Raw genomic sequence first — 18,675 nt, 5'->3', positions numbered from 1 at the left:
TGGCCATCTATAGTATTTTAAATATTGAGCTAATGCAAAGTCAAGAAGGATAGATTACCAGGTACCAGCAGCCCTGCAACAACGCACAAAGCCTGAGAAAATCACGACAGGCCAAGGAACTCTGGTCTCAGGCTCCATACTGGGCCAGGAATTAGGACAACTCATGGACAACTGAGATTTGCAACTGGGCTCTGTGTAAGGACAGGAGCCAGGAATGAGACCCAGTCCACTAGGTAAAATATTAGAACTTTTAGCCTCCTACCTGTGGGAAGGTGGGGCCCTAATTCATTCTCTATACAGTGTGGAAACCTCATAGAAATGGACATGAAAACATGTTTGACCTTGTAGGGATCCCAGGAGAGACTGCCTCAAAGCTTCCTGTATAAGGGAGGTGTCTTCAACCCCAGGTGCTTGTGGGATTACCTCAAATGTTAACTCCTACTGAATAAGGACAACAAATATAAAATAATATGAGGAAGTCCAGCACCACTCAATAATTAATTAACTCAACAGTTTTCTCCAGGTATCTTTTGTGTATCAGGGGTTAGAGATACATCAGGGCACAAAGTTAAAAACTTACTACACCTGTATGTTAACTCGCTTGAATTTAAATTACAAAACAAAAACAAAAACAAAGACAAACCATAAAAACTTTGCAGTTAGAGCTTAGTTTTAGGTTGGGAGTGACAGACATTAAATACGCATTGCACTCACTGATGATTGAAGTTATAGAGAGAAGCAAAGCAGGAATGGGGATTAGGACATAGTGGAGGCAGATGCCACAATATTACAAATATCATGATCAGGGAAGGCCCCAGACATGATGAGTGAAGTCAAGTGGATTTTTGGGGAAGAGCCAATGCAGATGCCCTGAGGCAGGAGCATGCTGGGAAGTTTTAAAACATAGTCACGAAGCCAGTGTAGTTGAAGAGGACTAAGAGGGAAAATAATAGATGAAGCCAGAGAAGTGAGCCAGATTTTTTTGGGGGTGGTGGTGGTAAGGTTTTATGGGATTGCAACTCCCTGGTTTTAAGCAGAGAAATGACACAATTTGACTTACGTTTTAACAGGAGTTAGGATTGCTCTAGGATTTTTTGAACCAATTAACTGGAAGCAGGGAACTCAGATGGAAAGACCCAAGTTAGACAAGCATCTCTGGGAAGGATAAAGAATTCAATTTTGGACCATGTGAAGATATGGGGTAGACAGATGATGAATTGAGGGCTAAAAGAGGCTATCTGGCCAGGAGGAGTGATTGTGGAGGTATAAGCATGGAGAGAGGATCAGAAACGACATAATCAGATGAGATCACTAAGGACATGAGAGAATACAAAAAGAGATTTGAAGACTGAGAACCAGGGAATTCCAGCATTATGGGGTCAATAGTCCACAGGCCCAACAAGTAGAATTTATTCCAGATAAGTAAGGAATAATTGAGTGATTTGAAAAGTAAGAATGCTGAAAATGTTCAAGTCGGTAAAAGACTAGCATCCACAAAACAAGGAGAGATCATGAAACACCAGCAGGCAGAAACAATGAATAAGAACCACCCAAAAACCCTATGAATGAAAAATATCGTTACTGCAACAAGAAATCTCAATGGATAAGCAGCAGACTAGACATAGCTGAAAAGTTACTGAATTGGAAGACAGAATGGAAGAAATCCACCAAAGTGAAAAAAGGATAAAAAATGTCTTCAGGTGGCATTTCTATTAAAAGCACTCATGGGGCTTATCTTCCAGGCTAGGAATCACTGTTTGAAGCAGTCAAACTTTTGAATCAGGGTCCAGAAATGGAACAAAACTCTTTAACGTGGAGGAAAAGGTAATTTATTTCTATAATTGGGAAGACGTGGCAGCTGGATTGAAGACCTCCGCCGAGGACAGCTAACACTGGCTGGCTGTGTAGTGTGTGCCTGTCCCTGAAGGATGCTCACCAAGGCTCTCCATGAAGCTTCCCCGGGTGAACCTCAGGATCGGTGCTCACCTGAGGGGAAGTGACTTTGTGCCGTAGATTATTCCTTTCCGGGAAGGCAAATTATATACCCACCTCTGAACACTTGCTGATCGTGTATCTTTCCCGGTCAAATGTATCATGCTAATAAGCTCATCAACCATAAAGCCTAGTGATGGATTGTTTCTCCCCTCACCGTGCCGCTGTAGAAAGGAAGAAAGATTAAGACGACCCAGGACTTGAGAGGATCAGATCCAGAGTTACCGTCGGCTTCTGAGCTGTCCACATTAGTCTGGTTTTAAAGAAAAAAAAACAAACACTCCAGACCTATGTTGCTCATAAACAACTTTTATTTTTGTTCTCAGTATGTGCCCTTGAAGATTCCAAAATGTCTGGAGTTTCTGATTCTCCTGGGACCAGAGGTAAAAGCATTGTACGGAAACACTCAACCTTGGCGCATCACTCTCTCCTGAGGAGCTAAGTTTGAAGGCCTCAGAGAGAGGGAGCAGACACTCACACCTTATTCCGAGATGGGTAACACAGTGAACAAAGAATTAGTAAAACATAGATTCAGCGTAGAGGGCTTCAAATATACATATTCTATATATATAAACCTGTTATATAGGATTTCAACTTATTGGTTTCCTTGTGATTTGTAATTAAAGCACAAATGATATAGATGTTGTACACTGCTGATTTCCCCTTCTCAGCACCCCCCTCCCCCCCAACATAAATAACATTACAAAGGTCAGGTGATCCTAAGAGTTTTTGTTGTTGTAAATATTTTGTTTTTTAAAAAATCATTTCCCCTTCCTCCCCTGCAAACTACCTCTGAGGGTTTGTGACATAGCAGCATGGAACGGACGACGGGGGACGGCACGGATCTACTGGCGAGAGCGCACAACGTTGCTTCTCACTGGCACCGGGTGGGCTTCTGCACTTCCACTGACAACAGAGGCTACGACAGGAAGCAGAGGATGCGCAGCGCCGCTTTGTCCTCCACCAACGAGGAGGAGGAGGTGGCGGTGGCCGGCTGGACCACTGAGAAAAGCCCTAAAGGCATCGAGGTTTTGGAGACAGAGCACAGCTCCAGAAACGTCTTGGCTCAGTATTTACACGGTATCTTTCCGCTGCATTTTCCTTTTGAGAAATTTGTGTTTCTGAGGTTGGCTGGGGGGAAAGAGGGGACTTCAAAACAAAGACAAACCGATTCCCACATACGTAAAAGTCCTGTTGTAAGTCCTACTCAGTTATTTTCACACACATCATTAAAAGTAGATACTGACAATGATTGGTTTCTTTTCTTATTCTTTTTTTAAAGAGTGTGAGAAGAGAAAGAAATGAGAGAGAGAGAGAGAGGGAGAGGGAGAGAGGGAGGAGGGTGCACTAAGGCGAGCGCCGTCCCTTCTTTAGCATTAAGTGACATTGGATGGTCTGGATTCGGTTCTTGGCCGGAACGAACTCAGGCTGCAGCTTCAGCGTCGATTCATACCACACAAGAGCTTTCTCAAACTCCTCCTGCGAGGGGCAAAGGGACAGACGTGAGCGGGACACCTCCCTCTGGCTAAGCATGTACCGTGACTTCTTTCTCCTCGAGAAGCACCTCTGTGCTAGGAGCATCCTGCAATGTTTTCTCAATGGATCGACATCTCTGATGGTAGAACTCCGAGGTCTGGAAGGGAACATCACCCCCAAAGCACAGTATCACAAAGGAAAGGAAGGCAGAGCCCAAGAGCCAAAGGGGAAGGGGAGGTTGACTTTACAAAGATCTGACCCAACAGTGAGGGCCAATATTGCCGAATACCAGCCACATGCCAGGCACTGTGCTGGGTGCTTTATGAAAACCATTTAATCCTCACAGAAACTTCTAGAACTGTGCCAGGCAAATGCTCCTTATGCCTCTGCCTGAATTTTCTACTATAGCTAGAAAGATGGCAGTTAAGTGTCTCAAAGTCAGGTGCTATAAATTTTGAAACTTTTTTGTTCTCCCTAGCATTTAAAAATAATGAACATTGTTTGGAAACGATCGCTGTCATACTGAAGGCGTTTATCTTCTACTTAGACCAATACTCTCAAAGAAGAGCCCAAACCAAATGGTTAAGTGACGCCTTCTAGGCAAATGAGAGGCAGAATTCCTCATTCATAGTAGCAAATTTCACATTTACTGGGGACAAAAATAGATTCTTTGATTCTAAGAAGCAGAGAAGGAAATCTGCACATTCAGCAATACCTACCTGGCCAAATTATACTCGCTGCCTTTCAAGTCAAGGCTGACACATAAAACTTCCAGCTTCAAGCTGCTCATTCTATTAACCTTTATTGAGAGCACCTTGGGAATCGCCCCGTGTGGGGCCCCAAGCTATAGATGAAAATGCATGGCACGATTCTCATATTAAATTCAGCTATGACAGCTTCTAGAGGACCCCTGGGATTTCAAGTTCTGAAATCAGTCCTTGTTTCTGACCAGAATGCGGGTTCTGGATGATGGCTTCGCCATTTTCTCTGGAAATGGTACCCCACGAAACTAGTGGCATGCCGCCATCAGGGGACACGTGATGAGCACCTAGTGTGCGCCTGACACTGTGAAGTGCTAGGGACAGAAAGACGAAGAGGAATCTCTTCCCTAAGGAGCGCACCGTCTGGGAGAGAGACAGATACTTAAAAAATTCTAAAACAAGGTGAAAAGAGAGACAGGTACAGGGCATCATGAGTGCAGTGATAATAGGCACCTAGCCCCATCTGAAAACAAGGGAGCATAGGTGAGTCTGCCCACGCAGGTTTTCTGGAACGGGTGAAGTCTCCAGAAAATTGTAGGTCAATCTGACGCCACTGTCAGTGTGAAACTCACGGGGAGGGGCCACACAGTTGCAAGTACTTAGATGGGTTTCATGTACTGTGTTTTTTTTAAATTTACAAACTCCTTAGCCATAAAATATGCCTTTGGTGGGGCTAGCAATGAGAGGCACAAAGCGTACAGGAAACTGGAGGCCACTGACACCGTCAAGGGAGTTTGAAGGCACAGGCATGCCCGGGGGAGGCAGCGGCGGAGGTGATCTGCTCCGCCCACACCAGCGACCTCACCATCGCCACGTAGACGTTGCCCAGCGTGAAGTGGTTCACGGCAAAGTGTGGTGCGATCTCCACGGCCATGGTGGCTACTATGACTGCATCGTTCCAGAGCTTGGCGTTGTGCAAGATGTTAGCCAGGCTGATCAGGGGCACGTCCTGGGAAAGGAAGGAGAAGGCTGAGAAGGAAACGATACTGATTTTGGGGCTTTGGTTCCTGGTGGTGCTGACCATAAATAATGCAGTTAAGTTTCTCCTGGTGAGTGACTGAGTAAGGCAACCTAACCTGCCGGTCTTCTGTTTGCAACTGGCCCATGACCCATGGGGAGATGCATGAAGACATAAACCAATGCATTACTTGTTTCGTTAGGAAAGTCTGGCCTCAAAACACAAAGCAGATGAGTCAACTAAGTAAACAGTCTGCTTAGTGAAATTGCTGGTTTACTACTGGGGCAGTAACTCATTGTGACTGGTAATGAACAGTAATGGCCAGTTCACAGACCACACTTGGAGTCCTGCTGTTGAAGAGTCCAAGTGTCTTCTGCAAGGCCCATGGCATCATCTGATTGAAGCAGGGGCCGGCAAACTCTGGCCTACAGGCCGAATCTAGCCTGCTGCCTGTATTTGTAAGGTTTTATTGGAATGTGACCATTCCTGTTCTTTTACGTATTTCTGCGGCTGTTTCAGGCCAGCATGGCAGAAGGGACTTGACTCCAACAGAGGATGTCTGGCCCACACAGCCTCAATTTCTTACTGGGTAGCCCTTTGCAGGAAAGGTTTCCTGACCCCTGACCTAGAGTGTCTTCTGGCTGAAAGTAAGAGCACAGAATGATGGGCAGAACAAATAGCAACACTGTTACCAGCACAAAGACTTAGTCCTTTAAGTGCATTCAGCAAGCCCCACCTGTATCACACTGTACAGGGTTCTCCAGGAGATACAGAAGCCCTAGGGAAAAAGGACCCACCTGTGTCCTTACTGGACACTCACAGAGTGAGATCATTATATGAGGTCACAGAGCTTTATAACTTGCCTAAGGTCACAAAGCCAGCAAGAGGCAGAGCTCCTGCCACCATTCCAAATGCTGCCCTTACGAGCAAACAAGACCCAAGCTGTGTCTTCAGAAAGTCTGAGATGTGGCGGCGAATGCAGAACTCAGCGGTGTGGACACCACTGTGCTGTTGAAAAGCTGAACGTTCTCAGTCATCATAGCAAGAACTGGCATTTTTGAAAAGATTGATGTGACACTGAGTTAGCAGGGCTTTCTGTTTTTGTGGAAAAAGTGAAGTCAGAGACCAGGAACTGGCCCATAGATAAGAAGAGATGGAAACTGCTTCAGTTTCAGGATCTGGAAACAAGCTCAGATCAGCAGTACACATAAAACAAGTGTCACAGGCCTCCAGGTCCCTGGGTGTAGGCTAATCCCAGAAGGACTTGTAGGGTGATGGCCTGCCTAGGCCAGTGTATTTGTTGTACATTGGGTGGCTCTGAACACAGTGGAAGGGGCATTAAATGATGGAATCCTGAAGACTTTCCCTTGTTTCCGCTTGCGGAGGCAGGGAAGGGGAGGGAGTACGTCTCACTCCCAGGCTTGCAGCAGCATCAGCGGGGTCGAAGGTTCTTCCAGCCTGTGCTCGCCTCTTGCCACTATCTCACTGGCTGTGCATGAGGAAGGCTCGTTGAAACCTCCTAACAGGAAAGGACCAGGAGACAGAAATTCGCACCCCTGAGTCCCACTCACCTTCATCTGGTGTGGAGCATAGTGGAGGGCCTGGCGGAGGCAGTCGATCGCCTTCTTTCCCTGGCCTTTCACTCTCCAGTAGAGGGCTGCCATGCTGGAAAGGACCCAGGAGGTCTGGTTCTACAAAGGAATGGTTAGTTGAGGCTGGTGTCTCTTAAATAAATAAATAAATAAATAAATAAATAAATAAATAAATAAATAAATAAATAAATAAATAGCTAGCAAAGGACTTCTTGCCTGTGATACAAATTACAGATACATTCCCTCAGTTTTCTGATGTTTGCTTTTGGACCTTTGGTGGTGGTGGTGTTTTTTGTTTTTTTGTTTTGTTTTTTTTGCAATGCAGGCTTTGATTTCTACATAGTTCAGTTTGTTAATTTAGATGGCTTCTGGATTTTTAGTTGTAGCTGACAAGGTCTCGCTTACTTGAAGGTTATCAAGAAATTTTTATATTTTCCCCCCAGAACTCCCCCTCCCCCCACCGGACTTTTCTAGTTTCGTTTTTCACATTTAAATCTTTGATTCATTTGAAATTTAACTTGGTATAAAAAATATGGCTCCACCTTAAATGGTTACTAAGTTGTCCCAATAAGATTTAACAAATAATTAATCTCTCTTCACCCAGTGAGATGCTACCTTTACCATATACAAAATTTCAGTATTTAATTTAGATCTAATTTTGGATTTTCCTGTCTATTTCATTTGCCCCTTTCGATGGATGGTCTCTAACTCCCGACCATCACTAAGCAGACAGATGTCTCTAACTCCTGACCATCACAGAAAACCTGCCCTGATTTTTGCTATCTTATTTCTTTCTTCCAATATAATTCTTTGGTCATTTTATTATTCTTCATTGTCAGGGCATATAGTATTTATATTGTTCTATCCCCCTATTCCCCAAAGTTTGTTTTCTATATTGGTTTTGCAGTTCAACACATTCATTGACCACTGACATGACTTTTGTGTGGTTTCCCCAATCATGTCGTGGTTGACTGAGGTTCAGCCCAGTACTGTTGGTGGGAACAAAATTCTTTTTTGAGATTGTTGTTATGGGCTGAATTGTGCTTCTCCAAGACACATCTCAGCCTCTTGTACCTCAGAATGTAACCGTATTTGGAGATAAGGTCTTTAAAGGAGGTAATTAAATTAAAATGAGGCCCTCAGCGTGAGCCCTTAATCCAGTAAGACTGGATTTATACGAAGGATTTCTAGAAGAGGAAGAGCCACGTCAGGGTCCCGTGTGCAGAGGGAAGGCCCTGTGGAGGGGAAGCAAGAGTCTCTGGCCACCGGCAGCCTGAGGAGGGAGGCCTCAGAGGAAACCCATCCTGTCGTCACCCAGATCCTGGACCTGGAGGCTCCAGAAATGCGAGAAAACAAATTTCTACCATTTAAGGTCCCTGGTCCGTGCTGCTTTGTTACTGTAACCCTAGCAAACCGATATAATCATGAAAGTTCAAAACTTTTTGTCTTCAGCCTTCATACCTGAAGGACAGCTGGCTGGATATAAAACCATGGCTCATTCTTTCTTTCCTTGAATAATGTGTTGGCATTGTTCCATTGCCTGTTGGCATGGTTGGCTGCTGCAGAGAAATCGGAGACTGCCTGATTTATTCCCCCTTCTCAGTGACTTAGTGACATGGTCCTTTTGATTGGTTTCTCAAAAGCATTCTTTTTTTAAAACTCAAATTATCTTCCTTTAATGCCAATATTTCACACATACGAAAGAACATGTTTATGTAATTATATATACATAATAATTATATGAAAAAATATACCCCTATGCTATAAAACATAAAATAATGAATATCCCACACGCTGCCGCCCTGGTCTAGAATGAACTTGCAGCCAGCCATCTATGTGTTCTTAAACAATTCCAGCATCTTGCCTTTTCTCCAAGGCACACACTATCCTAAATGCTGTGTTTCTTATCCCATCACCTTTTCAAAGTGTTCTGTCACACACACACACACACACATTTCCTTCAACAATAAAGTACTCAGTGTACTTCTTATGCATTATAAAAGTGGTCTAATGTGGTAAGGAGTTTTCTGGGACTTGAACTTTTTCTTTTTTTTTTAAAAGATTTTATTTATTTGAAAACGAGAGAGCAATCAAAAGTAGGCAGAGCAGCAGGCAGAGAGAAAGGGGAAGCAGGCTCCCTGACAAGCAGAGAGCCCGATGCAGGGTTCGAACTCAGGACCCTGAGATTATGACCCGAGCTGAAGGCAAAGGGTTAACCCACGGAGCTACCCAGGTGCCCCGGACTTGAACTCTTTACTCAACACTCTATTTCTAAAATTCATCCATGTTGTGTGTAGCTTTAGCTCATTCAATTTCCTTGCTGCACAATGAAATGTCCATTAAGTAAATATATCACAATGCATTTATCCCTTTTCTGTAGATGGGGGCTCTGAAATATTTCCTGTTTTAAAGTTTTCTGTTGCAAACAAACGTGCAGAGTTTCTCTAGTCTAGAGTAGGTACCTACGGGTAGGCTTGCTGGTTCACAAGACATGTAAATGTCCAACATAACAAGAAAATGGCGACTTGTTCCATAGAGGTGCTGTAACAATCTACAACTCCATCAGCAATGTTTAGAAGTGCTTCTTGCTTTCTAGCCTTTCTAATTCTTGGTGTCATCAGTGGTGATAAAATAGCATCTTACTGTGGTCTTAGTTTGCATTTCCTGGTCATTAGTGAGACTGATACTGTTTCTTGAGTTTATTGGCCACACACATCTTTTTTCAGTGAAACGTCTGTCAACATCTTTTATGTATCTTTCTATTTTATTATTTATCTTTCTCACTGATTTGTTTCTATGTTCTGCGTATCAGCCCTTGCTGGTTGAATGTGTCACACATACTTTCTCTCACTCTGGCTTACCTCTCTTTCACTTAAAAAATGTATTTAATTAAAAAAAAGTTTAAACTTTAATGTAGGTGAACTTAGTCACATTTTCTTTTCTAGTTAGTACTTTAATATCTTAAGAAATCATTTTCTATTCCAAGGGCAGAAAGATTATCTCCTACATTTTATTCCAATTTTTAAGGCTTTGTTTTTCATACTCCAGTCCTTAATTCACACGGAATTCCTTTTTTGTATCAGCTGTGAGGTTAGGATGAATGAGCTCAGCAATTGCCCCAGCAGAGCTTCCTGCAAAAATCCCCTCTCTCCCTGTTGATCTTCCACAGCCCAATGTATGTCAGTATGTTTCGGGGCTTTCTATGTAGTCCCCCTTGTCATTATTTCTATTTATCCTTGAGCACAAGGCATTATGGTCTGTTTTATAATTTTTCATAAAAGTAAGGCAATTCTCACATTTTTTTTCAAGAGTGTCATGTCTATTCCTTATCCTTCCATATAAAGGTCTGCTTTTCAAGTACCATAAAAAAAAAAAAAAGAAAGAAAGAAAGAAAAGAAAGAAAGAAAAGAAAAACTTGCTGCTATTTTGTTTATAGTAGCATTGACTCTATAAATCAAATTAGGGAAAACTGACATGTTTATGATGTGTGTTGTCTTATCCATGAACATTATATATCTTGGTTTATTTAGGTCTTAAAATGCCTTTCAATAAAGTTGTATCACTTTGTGCAGTCAGAGTTTACAAATTTTTTGTTAGATTTATTATTGGGGACCTTATATTTTTGTAGCAATGGAAATACTTTGAAAATGATGTTTTCTAATACCTTCTGTTGCTGTATAGAAATGCAACTTATTTTTATTGACTTTAGAGGCAGCCATCTTGATAAAAATGTTATTATTTCTAAAAATTTGTAGATTCTTTTGGGTTTGCTATGTAGATGATTACATCATTTCTAAATTATACTTTGGGTTTTTTTCTTCCTAATACTTACACTATTTCTTTCTTTTTTTTTTTTTTTTGGTTTACTGTACTTGCTATGACTTTTGGTACAAATCTGGAAAAAAGTGGTGATGGTGGGCATTCTCTTTCCTGACTTCAAAGAATTATTTTAAATATTCTCCATTAAGAATCATCTTTGCTGAAATATTTTGTTGATTCTTCTCATCAGATTAAGGAAGTCTTTGTCTATTCTCAATTTGCATTAGCTTTAATGAATGGTGCTGCATTTTATCAAATATAATCAACTGAAATAATTTCATAATATTAATCCTTTAATTTGGTTGATGAAATACAGGGTTTTCCTAGAGTTAGACCATTTTTGTATTTTTTGGGATAAACCCAACTGGATCAAGGTGCATCTTGTAAAAGAAAAATATATCCTGTTGGATTTTGTCTGTTAAAATTTGGCTTATGATTTTGATACCTAGGTTTGTGAGTGAGCTTACAGTATTATTTTTTTCTCATGTCTTTGTCTAGTTTTGTTTTCAAGACACTGGTCTTGTCTCAAGCAATTAATTGGGAAGTTGTTCCCTTTTCCGCTGTCCAGAGGAGTCTATTTATATTGAGATGGTGTACTTCTTAAAAGTCTGGTAGAATTCACTTGTAAAATCAATAGGCCTTGTATCCTTTGTGAGGAGATTTTTTTAATGTACTGCTGCAATTTATTTGAGTTATATTACCAAATCAATTTGGATAATTACATTTTTCTAGAAATTTGTCTTCTTTACAATTGTTTTGAAATTTATTGGCATAAAATTGTTAATTGTATCATTTTCTTATCTCTTTAGCTGTAGTTTTGCTTCCCTTTTCCCTCAATATTGGTTATTGTACTTTATTTCTTCTTGATTAATTTTGCCTGAGCAGTGCTTCAAAGAAACGACTTTTAGATTGTGGATCTCCATTCTTTGGTTTCACTGATTTCTGCACTTAATAATAGTACTTAAAAATGCAAGAATCAAAAACTGATAGAAAATAAAATATATACAAATTCAGAATTACAGCTGATGATTTCAACATGCTTCTCAATGACGGACAGAAGAAATACACAAAAAAGTCAGTAAAGATAAAGAAGACATGAACAATATTATCAAACAACTTGACCTAAATGACATTTCTAGAATACTCTAACAGTAAAAGTATTCTTTTCTGAGGTATATGGAATATTTACCAAGACAGATCATATTCTGGATCATAAAACAAGTCTGAATAAGTTTAAAAGAACTTAAGTCACATGAACTAGTTCATTTACTGCAATAAAATTAGAAATCAATTAAAGAAAGAGATCTGGAAAATGCTCAATAGTTGGAAACCCAAATAACATACTTCAAAATAACTTACAGATCAAAAGAGAAATTAGGAGGAAAATTATAAACTATTTTAAACTGAATGAAAATATGTCAAAATTTGTGATATGAAGTTAAAATCGAATTTAGAGGAAACTTTTAACATTAAACACCTGCCTTAGAAAAGCAAGGGATCAAATAAATAACCTAAACCTACACATAAAGAAACTAAAAAAATCCCAACAAATTAAATCCTAAGAAGCAGAAGACAGGAAATAGTAAAGATAAGAGCAGACAACAATGACAGAGAAAATAAAAACAACAGGGAAAAATCAATGGATTCGAAACCTTGAGTTCTCGGTTCTTTGAGAAAATCAATAAAATGGATAAACTTCTGTCAGTCTGATAAGGAAAAAAAAAAGAGAAAAAATACAAAGTACCAACAACATCAGAATTACAAGAGAATATGTTACTACAGATCCCACAGATGTTAACAGAATTAGAAAAAAAAAGAATTATGAACAATTTTATGCTAATAAATTCAACAACTTGGATGAAGTAGACAAATTTCTTTAAAGATACAACTACCAAAACTCACTCAAGAAGAGAGATAATTTGAATATTTACTAAAGAAATTGAATTTGTTGTTAGAAATCTCTCACAAAGAAGAATCCTGGCCCAGATGGCTTTCTGCTTAATTCTATCAAATACTTAAGGGATAAATAATACCACTTCTGTATAAAGTCTTCTGGAAAAATAAGGTGGAAGGAACATTTAACTCATTATACAATGTCGTTTATTATTAACCTAATAACAAAACTAGACAAAGCATTACAAGCACGGAAAACCACAGACTAATACACTTCATGAATATAGATTCAGACACTGATTGGCTTATTAACAGTGGGGAACGGTATTTATGTCGGTATTTTTTATTTCTTCCAGTGGATCATTTTTGCTTTATATTTTTGAGATTACTTTATTGGGTATGCGTAAGTTTAGAATTGGTGTATCCTGTGAATTAAATCTCTTATCATTACATAGTAATTTTCTCTGCTCCTAATAATTTTTTGTTTTGAAATATATTTTTCAGGTAATTAATAACTATACCTTTCTTTTGATTACCAGATATCTGGTATATGTTCTTTACCATTTTTTTTCAATGTTTGTATTATGTTTCAGGCATGACTCATTAAATCTTTAAAAAATTTCCGATTTGACATTATTTTGACTGCTACATTACAGAATTTTTTTTTTTTTTTTTAAGATTTTATTTGAGGGTGCCTGGGTGGCTCAATTAGTTAAGCGGCTGCCTTCCGCTCAGGTCATGAACCTAGGGTCCTGGGATCAAGGCCTACACTGGGATCCCTGCTCAGCGGAGAGCCTACTTCTCCCTCCCCCTTTGCCTGCTGCTCTCCCTACTTGTGCACTCTCTCTCTGTCAAATAAATAAATAAAATCTTAAAAAAAAAAAAAAAAAGAGTTGAGAGTGAGAGAGAGTACCAAAGCACAAGGGGGGGAAGGGGCAGAGGGAGAAGCAGATTCCCTGCTGAGTGGGGAGCCTGACCAGAGGCTCCACCCCAGGACTCTGGGATTACAACATGAGCTGAATGAAGGCAGACACTCACCAGGTGCCCCTTATTACAGATTGTTTTTAAGATTGTCTACTTCTTGACTTCTATTTGTTCTTATCACTTTTTGTTGCTGTTGTTCTGACCCTTAAATGCTCTTTTTTTTGGCCACTTCTTGCATTAATTTTTTTTTGATCCTCCCCTTCCTAACTTCGTTATTTTATCCTCAAAGGATTGGGATCTGCATTCTTTTTAATGGTTAACCTTAAATCTTCACTCAATATTGGACATAAGTCCAAGCAATATGTTAACTCATTCCTCCTAAATATTAAGAGGCCTTTTGAACACTTTAACTCCGATCATCCCACACTCAAATGTGTATTGTTTTGCACAGTATTTCTGTTTAGTCATTTCTCTTAAAAATCCCACAAATTATTGTTTTCTACAGACATATTTGCTTGGGTTTGCACGCATGTATCATTTTATTTGCTTAGCAAATCTTCGGTCTCAGACAATCCTTCTTTGGCTTTCATACAGAAAAATTCGTTTAGGTAGGACTCCTGGTAGTAAACTTTTTCCAGTTATCTTTAAATGTGTTTACTCTTCTCTCATTGTAAGGTACACAATTCTAGGAGGGCCCACTATGTTTTCAAAACTATCACCTGGCTTAGATAGGTGTTTTGAGAAACGGGCTGTCATTTTGACCATCATTCCTCTGTAGGTAATCTGTCCCTTCTGTTCTTCCTAAGGGCAGAGGTCTTTGTCTAAATTTTTCCTCACTGATTTATCCCAAGCACGTAAAAAGTCTTCGGTGTACACTAAGCCTCTGCGACACATTTGTTTGTGAGTAAATTCATGCATAAACGTTGTGGTCTTTATCAAGTGGTCAGATGCAAATTCAAAATTCTGTAATTTGCTCTGAGGTACTGTGGCTAGAACTCTGCAAATCATATTTCTCCTTTGTTAGCAGGCTTCTTGTCAGGGTCTGCAAATGTGCAACCTAGGAAACTGAAAGGCAAGAGGGAGAAGGGACTTTTTTCTTCCTGTTTGCGTGTTGCACCTGTCAGCATCATTTGAGCAACAAACGATATTTTGCACTCCCAGACCCAGCCTCACTGCATCCCTTCAGCAGCCAGGATATGCTCCCTCTTCAGAAGCCAGAACTCCCACTTGCCAGAATTCCTGTGAACGCTGAGATTTTGAAAACCCCACCGCCTGCCTGTTTCTCTCATCCCTAGGCTTGGGTGCCAGGCCCAGCAGTTGGTATTTCTAGCTTACTGGAGTCAGGAGTTTCCTTTTTCACCCTCCCACAACAATGTAATCAATTCTCAACCTTCAATTTGCTCTTCTGAATTACCTAATGTCGTTTCTGTTTTCCTGACAGTGCCCTGACTGAAACAGATGCTCTTAAGATACCTTTGTTTTTGCTGATTTACTATGACGTAGTCAGGCATGGATTTCTTTTTACTTATCCAGCTTGGAATATGGCATGCTTCCTGAATCTGTTGATTCACTTACCGTCTTTTTAGGTAATTTTTTACACAAAGCTTGCATTCACTATTTGTGTCTAATTCACCCAATGAGTATTTGACTTAAATAAATATAATTTTAGTTTAAGAGATGTCAACTTGTTTTTTTAACTTCCTCATTTCTGGTATGGTTATTTGTTTGCTCACCTTTGAGATAACATTTTAAAAATATTTTATAATGAGAAATTTCAAATATATACAAAAGAAGACAATAGTATAAGAACTTCCATGCACTCATTGACGAGCTTCAACACTTATCAACTCATGGCCACTTATGATTTCCTCTAATCCCACATCCATATTAATGTGAAGCAAATCCCAGACTTCACATAATTTCATCAGTAAGTTTTCCATGTGTGTACCTCTAAAAGATAAAAACTCATATTTAAAACAAGGTTAACAAAGCTTGCTTAAAATATTGAAAATTATTTTTTAGTATCATCCATAGTCCTGTTTCCCCTGGCTGTCTTATGCAAGTTCATTCTGCTTTTATAATTTGAATCATAATCTAAATAAAGTCTGCATGTTGCCATTGGTTAATGTGTTCCTTAAGCGTCTTTTGATACCGAGGGTTCATCTTCATCTACTATTTAACATTTCTGTGGAAGAAATGGGGTTATGTATCCTGTAGTTTTCCAGTCTGGTCTCTGCTGATGGTATCCCAGGAGTCATTTAACACGCTCCTTTGCCCCTGTATTTCCCACTAGTTGGTAGTCAGAGGCTTGACTGGCCTCAGATTTGACTTACTGAGGAGGGAGGGTGGCCAAACGCTTCACAGGTGGTAACGTGAATGTCCAATGGTACCCACGCGCTGAGTGTATTTGTGAGGTTAGTAGCGAGTGATGATCACTGCCATAAATTAATTAGGAGCGGCGAAACTGTAATATTCTAATTTTATTATTTCTAGTTTACTACTTGGAATACTCCTATAGAGAGACTTTTTCTCATCATTGGATCATTTACCCTAAAGTACAGTTCATTTAGAAAGAAAGGAAAGATGCTGGTTATTTTCTTTTCATATTAGGAAAAACAAAACAAAACAAAAACAAAAACCCAAGTTTGTTCCCATGTATCTTCCAAAACCAAATCCTCAGCATGAATTTGGGAGTCTAAATATCGTTTAATATATGTGATGTGATCTACCCACTCAGTTGCTTCCAAGTGTTCCATCTTTGGCCAATGGGAACATATTCCAGTTGGCTCTGAGTTCTTTTGACACAACCTTTGTTGAGTTTGGGAGTCTCTTTGCTTGCCTGAACTTGGTAGAAGCCATTTCTCCAAGGAATTCTTGCTCCTTTTAGTGGAAACTAGTATCTAAGGATCAATATCTTGGCATAAAGTGTGCTTATCAATACTGGGTTACTCACTGATATTAATCTTTTCAGCAAATAAAGTTAGGAAATGTGTAAATATATGAGAAAGTTTTGCTAGTATTTTTAATTCACGACTACAGACGTTTACTTAACATCATCATTCTCACACTTTTATGTCCTTTACCCATGGCCAAACTCTAGTTTGCAACATCATCAACAAAATTATTCATTTATTTTGCATTGCATACACATACAATCTCAAGACAATATCAATATTTCTAACAATAGTATTATTGAAAATGAGTAAGGTTTTCTTTTGTGCGTAGGGTAAGTATCCCATCAGGGAGGTAGTCAAATAATGGTCTTTTAAAGTCACTTGGAATAGTTCCTCTTGGTATGGTTTTACTACCAACTGACTATGTGGTCGGGCTCACTTAATTTTACTTTTAATTAGGAACTGCCTTATTAAAATTTGTTTTGATATTAAACAAAATATTTGTTTTCAAAATCAAACAAAAGATAATATAGAGTCAAGAAAATCTAGCTTCATGCCCGATCTTTCCTAACCAATTTCTTTCTTCCCTCCACAGAAAACCATTTAAAAGTATTTTTAAAAGTTACACTTCCATTTTAAAATATCTGTTTCTCGTGGTGCCTGGGTGGCTCAGTGGGTTAAAGCCTCTGTCTTTGGCTCAGGTCCTGATCGGGATCAAGCCCCACATCAGGTTCTCTGCTCTGTGGGGAGCCTGCTTCCTCCTCACTCTCTGCCTACTTGTGATCTCTGTCTGTCAAATAATAAATAAAATCTTTAAAAAGAAATATGTTTCTCTCTACACACATCCCCAACCTTGTCATTGTTTAAAAAGCAAAATATTGTAATCAGAGAGGTGATTTTTTTTCCCACTTTCCTTTTCCTTTTTTTCACTGCCTGTATCATTGAGATTATTTCATAAAAGTTTACAGAAATTGTCTCCATTCTTTTTGACAGCTGTAAACGATTCCATTGTGAGGATGTTCACACCAAATAAACACCCATGGAGGACTTTTTATTTACTCAGTCTTCTTCTGTTAGGCATATGGGTTGTTTCCAGTCTGCTATTTCAAGTGAGGCTACCATCAACAGACTTATTCATAGGTATTTTTGTATTAATTTTGTATTTTTAGAAAAGATTCCTGAAAGCTGGCTACATGGGTAAATGAATATAATTTTATTAGATAGAGTCAATTTTCTCTCCACAAAGGTTATTCTATTTTGCCTTTCCACCAGGATGTATGAATGGTAGCACCAATTTCCCCACAGCCTCACTGAGCCTATAAAAGTTCTGGATTTCTGCCAATGTCACTGGCAAGAAATAACTCACTATAGTTTTGATTTGTTCTTTTTCCAGCTTTTTTTTTTTTTAAAGATTTTATTTATTTATTTGACAGAGATCACAAGTAGGCAGAGAGGCAGGCAGAGAGAGAGTGAGAGAGGGAAGCAGGCTCCCTGCTGAGCAGAGAGCCCGATGTGGGACTTGATCCCAGGACCCTATGATCATGACCTGAGTCGAAGGCAGTGGCTTAACCCACTGAGCCACCCAGGCACCCTTTTTCCAGCTTTTTGAGATAAAAGCACAGATCACTGATTTTTGGTCTTTTTTTTTTTTTTTTAACTAATATATCCATTTAAGGGCTATAAAATTCCCTCAAGCACGGCTTTAGCTGCATCCTGCAAGTTTTGACCTGCTTTACCTTTGTTATCATTCATTTCAAAATATTTTCTATTTTTTTTTTCAAAATATTTTCTATTTTTAAAAAAGATTTTATTTACTTATTTGACAGAGAGAGAGAAAGAGAGAGAGAGAGAGAGAAAGCACAGGGAGTGGCAGGGAGAGAGGGAAAAGCAGGCTTCCTGCTGAGTGGGGAGCCAGATGCAGGGCTCGATCCCAGGACCCTGGGATCATGACCTGAGCTGAAGGAAGTTGGTTAACTGGGCCACTCAGGCACTCCTCAAAATACTTTCTAATTTTGCTTGGGCTTTCCTCACTGACCCATGGGTTACACAGAGGTGTACTGTTTAATGCCACCAAAATTGCTGAGGATTTTCCATTTATCCTCCTGCTTCTGATCTTTATTTTTTTAATTTAATTCTACTGTGGCCAGAAAATAATACTCTATAAATTATTTCAGTATTTTAAATTTTATGACTCAGTTTATGATTAACACAGTAAATGGTCCACATGCATTTTGAAAAAAAATTATTTTAAGTGGGCTCTATCTTAATATGGGTCTCGAACTCATAACCCCAAGATCAAGAGTTGCATGCTCTACTGATTGAGCCATATGCTTTCTTAAAAAAGAGAATTATGTCACAGTTTAATG

General features: G+C 39.4%; 1 protein-coding gene across 2 annotated transcripts in view; it reads right to left on the bottom strand.

The window, feature by feature from the left end:
• Positions 1 to 2,281: 2,281 nt before the first annotated feature.
• The window catches only part of TTC17 (tetratricopeptide repeat domain 17), a 118,993-nt gene continuing 102,599 nt past the window's right edge, over positions 2,282 to 18,675 (bottom strand). For both annotated transcript variants that reach the window (XM_044259116.1, XM_044259117.1), the window contains 3 exons: positions 6,759 to 6,878; positions 5,035 to 5,178; positions 2,282 to 3,471 (listed from right to left, as the gene is read on the bottom strand). In XM_044259116.1, the coding sequence (XP_044115051.1) occupies positions 3,340 to 3,471; positions 5,035 to 5,178; positions 6,759 to 6,878 (396 nt within the window). In that variant the 3' untranslated portion in view covers positions 2,282 to 3,339. The remainder of the gene's footprint in view (positions 3,472 to 5,034; positions 5,179 to 6,758; positions 6,879 to 18,675) is intronic.

The sequence above is a fragment of the Neovison vison genome, chromosome 7 (genome assembly GCF_020171115.1).
Source record: "Neovison vison isolate M4711 chromosome 7, ASM_NN_V1, whole genome shotgun sequence".
NCBI classification, from domain to species: Eukaryota; Metazoa; Chordata; class Mammalia; order Carnivora; family Mustelidae; genus Neogale; species Neogale vison.
Note: the sequence above shows the minus strand (reverse complement) of the source record. Positions and strands in the feature narration are given on the sequence as shown.